General features: G+C 36.8%; 1 protein-coding gene across 1 annotated transcript; it reads right to left on the minus strand.

Annotated features, from left to right (window-relative positions):
- Positions 1–1,867: 1,867 nt before the first annotated feature.
- Positions 1,868–3,820, minus strand: LOC132278890 (probable carbohydrate esterase At4g34215). Its single transcript, XM_059780791.1, has 2 exons — positions 3,195–3,820; positions 1,868–2,494 (listed from the first exon to the last, which is right to left on the minus strand). The coding sequence occupies exons 1-2, from the start codon at positions 3,786–3,788 to the stop codon at positions 2,168–2,170; spliced, it is 921 nt and encodes a 306-aa protein (XP_059636774.1). The 5' UTR covers positions 3,789–3,820; the 3' UTR covers positions 1,868–2,167.
- Positions 3,821–4,481: the final 661 nt, after the last annotated feature.

A 4,481-nucleotide genomic window follows, 5' to 3' on the forward strand; every position in this document is an offset into this window, starting at 1 on the left:
AGTATGCAACTGATATTCTGTATGCTGAAAATTGGCTGATATTCTGTATGCTGAAAATTGGCTGCTTGTGTCTGATAATATTCTGGCCAACCATATGGATGATAAGAATTTTGGTATATCAGTTGAGAAGCCGATTACAAATTGTTAAAATCAGAATTCATCTTGTTGAATTATTGCAATTCTTCTTGACCCGGGTCCCATCGGGGGTGCCAAAATGTTGACCCTTAAATCGGCAAAGCCTGCCGATTTAGAAATTGGCTAGTGTGTGCTAGAACCAACGGGCTTGGTTCAATTGGGAGAGATCTGGTCAAGCTGAGTCTCTTTTGTGAAATAATGGAACAGACAACATATGAGAGAGAACTTGAAACTCTTAGTTGGGTTCAATTTTCCTCGATCAAAAAAGGACTTTAAAGGAAAAGCAAATTGCAATAAAATATCGATGGATTTAAATTGAAATAAAAACTAAAATTGAAATGGGAAACTATTGTAGCTACTGGGAATTTAATCAAGATAAATGAAAATAACAGAGATTAAGAAATCAATTGTAGAAAAGAATATAGACAAAATGAAGTTGAAACCAAATTAGAATAATTAACTAAACAAAGTTGAATTAAACTAGGAAATTGAGAATGAATTAAACTAGGAAAGCATGATTTACAGTGAAAAATCTATTGATGCGTTTGATTGTGAGGTGCTGGACCATTACAAAGTCTAATACTACGTAAATTTGTAGCATCCTAAAATAAAAATTTCCTACTTGATAAGCCCCTGAATGTCCTCTTTTCCTTCAATCATTTCACCTTCATCTCCCACCAATTAAGGATAGTGAAGATAAATAAATCTCTAAGAATTCAAATAGAACTCTATCTTTATCTCTTAACTATCACATTATCTTCTTCATTAACCTCAATTCACCTAAAGTTTTAAACAAATTGTAGCAACCCTGCCATTATCATTTCTCAAACAGTGACATCACCGCTACGCTACATAATTTGCCAAAATGGATGTAAAATAGTGACATCACCATTAAAATATCCGCCACGCTACATAATTTGCCAAAATAGGTGTAAACAGACCTACGAAGAAAATGGCACATTGTTTGGAATAAATGGATCGAAGGGTTGTCCTATAGCTATTGTTGGAGGTAAGTCAAACTTTGCATCATTATGAATTGAAACATGGATGAGCATAGCATCATGGATCTGACATTATGATTATCCATAAACTGTGTCTAACTGGGACTGATGTTAAGTTTGGTCTAGCTTTAAATCCCTGGTGGCTTGCATTTATAAATGACCAATTAAGTACGGGTCTTAATTTGGGCTGGGACGTGAAATGCTTTTATGATTGTAAGGTCTTTGGGGCCATATCTTATATTATGATGACTTTGTTTGGTAACTTTGTTTATGAATTTGCATAGTGTTAGTTTGTTTGGTTATGTTTGGTAGATACCTTATAGTTGTTTTTTTCGGAAAAAATAAAAATATAAAAATAATAATAGCATCATGGATAAAATTTTGGCACCCAATATTATCAAAATTTACCATGCATTTCATCGTCATCTTTTGACACCCACATGCTGTGAATAGTGAAATTTGGTTACATACATGATAAGAAAAATTGGAAAAAGTGTGCACCAGCAAGGCACTTATAAAAGTATACACGACATTTTAGAAATAGGCTAGTGTGAGGGTCAAAGGGGTTTGAGTTTTATGTGTACACGAGGTAAAAGATAATCCAAGGGTTGGTTCAATTGACTCTGGTGATTCAAGAATTATTAGGTTTAAGTTTCGACTCCACTTATATGTAATCAATTTTTTGAAGGGAATGCCGGAGTAACAACTGAAAAAAAAAAAAGAAAAAAGAAAACGGAGAAAAGATGCACATCATTTTCCACTAGTACTTTGTAGTGGTCTGTATATCTGCATCCTCTTAATCTTATCTTTATTACTGTGGAAATTTTGTATCTTCCCTTCAAAGGAAAGGAAAGGAAAGAAAACAAGTACTCCGTATATATATAAGCAAAAACTAGTATACAAATTCAGGAAGAAATCAAACAAGCTGAAATTTGACAGTTTTTCTATCCCTTCTCTATTTGCAAGCTTTAACCCAATAATTATTGCTACAATTGAATTGTAACCATCCAGATTATTAACAATTATACTACTCAACTGAAAGATCGATCAACGGTCAGGATCAGCAAGAGGGTTGTAAACAATGTGCCGATCAAAAGGTTTGAAAGAGAATAGGAAAACCTTCTTGGAACATGACTTTGCGTTGGGCTCGGAGTTGGGCTAGGAATGGACTGCAAGAATGCATCAGCCAACATCTCTCCAAGTCGGACCTGGGCTGGGGTGCTGAGGTGCAGCTCATCTGATTCCAGTGGTAGTCCTTTGGCATCCACACACACCACATTCTGAAGCTCAACACTCACGCTCAGTTGTGCTTCTCTCACTGTCTCTACGTAAGGCCCTTGTCCTGATGCCAATGCCACCTAACCATAAGCAACAAACAATATAAATTGTAATACCTTACACACACATATATGTATATATATAAATTATTAGGTATACAACAGAGCATATTCATCATATGAGAAGGTTTAATTTGATGTCAAAAAGCAATGCACGAGATTATTAGGGTTAGGGTTTTCACCTTGTATAGCCGTCGGCTCACCTACCCTCTATTTATATGTATAGAAGCTTGGGCAACACTCACTCACCTACTTACCATCCTCACTTATAAAAACCCCATCTGTGGTTGTATATTTTTCATTCAATACAGTAATACAATACATTGTATTATTCCCTTCTGTCTATTTCTAACAATATTAAAAAGTAATGCATAAGATTCCGATTATTATGAAGAAAAGGTTATATATACTCTGCATGGTTGTTTATGATTTTCAATTAACCCTCGACTTCCATGTAACAATGAAACAATTTTACCGTTACATTGTCCACCCAACTTTTGATATTAAAAATTAATAATAAAGTAAAACTCTCGGAAACTCTTGACTAACAATGGATCTTATATCTATGTACATGGTCGCGGTTCAGTACGAAGAAAGATGGATTGGATACAGATCTAACTTTTGACATATATCAACAGCACAAAAATAATTACAAATTGAGAGAGAATCATATGTATGGATCCTACACATGTATATGGTTGTTGAGAAGGCAACATGTTACCTGGAATATAGAGAGTGAGGGAGACTTCAAATCAGTGCGCAGATCGAAGAAAAAACTCTCCAATTTCTGCTTATAGACCTGGGCGTCGTGTTGGGTCACTGTATCTGCCTCTCCCTGGTACCAGAGAATGGCGCGAATTGACCCACCATCCTGTAAAGCAAACCCTGCCCTTTTCAACAACTCATTGTAAAGCCTAGTCCCTCTTGACCATTCATCAATCTTAGTCCCTCCCACAGCACAAGGCACCAAACCCAGCACCCCAAAGCTCGGTACCTTAGTCAACAAATCATTGGCAAACGCCATTCCAGGCCCAACCCCACAAGTTGTCCTGAAATCGATGTCGGCATGGAGTGGCTCGTGTGCCTCCTCCCATTGGAGCCCTGCCGCGAGCCTGAGGATCATCGGATTGGGTTGGCATTGGGGTGGCACAATGCCGTCCCAGATGCCGTTAATGACACCTCCTCGTCCGGCCATGTTGCTCTGTCCGGCTAAGATGAATATGTTCTTCTGTGAAATAGTTTGGGTTTGGAGGTGTTTTGAAGGAGTCACCAACGACGTACAAGACAGAACCACCAAAAACAATAGGGACAACATTGTTCCCACCCCCCAGTCGAGCCCCGGGGCGACCTAGAGGATCATGGGGTTCGCATTGGGGGTGGGACAATGCCGTCCCAGGTGCCATTTAGCTACCAAAATTCATGAAGTTGACATTCACTATGTATGTCTAATAATGTCTCTCTAGGTTGCTTCCCAAATATATATTATATAATATATATGTATATATAGCCGTCTCTATGATGAGACGTGTGGTATTGACATACATATTTTAGTTTGTTCATGTGATATAAGGGGGAAATTACTGAAAAATGGAGTTTTAGGACTATTTATTTTGATACTAAGTCAAAATCAACACTTTTTGAAGTTATCCACTTTAACCAAAGTTTATGTGGATACGAAAAAACTTTATTTATTTATCCAAATTATCTTTAATATCTTTATGTATTACTTTTATGTATATAAATACCATTTTTATGGATAGATGTATCACTTTTGAGCACGCAAGTATTATTTTTGTACAAACCAAGTAATCAAAATAGTCTGCTCAAAAAGTGATACATTTACGCACAAAAGAGGTACTTACATGCAGAGGCACGATACCTCACCTCTGTATACAGAGTGGCACTTACCTACATAAAAGTGGTATGGACACTCTAATCCAAGAGTGAACTTATATGAATAAAAGTGGTACCTTTGTGCATGAGAGTAAGTACTTTACATGCATAGAAG

Source organism: Cornus florida, unplaced genomic scaffold (assembly GCF_030987335.1).
Source record: "Cornus florida cultivar Cherokee Brave unplaced genomic scaffold, ASM3098733v1 CherokeeBrave_3.0.0_Hap2_Chr10, whole genome shotgun sequence".
Lineage (NCBI taxonomy): Eukaryota > Viridiplantae > Streptophyta > Magnoliopsida > Cornales > Cornaceae > Cornus > Cornus florida.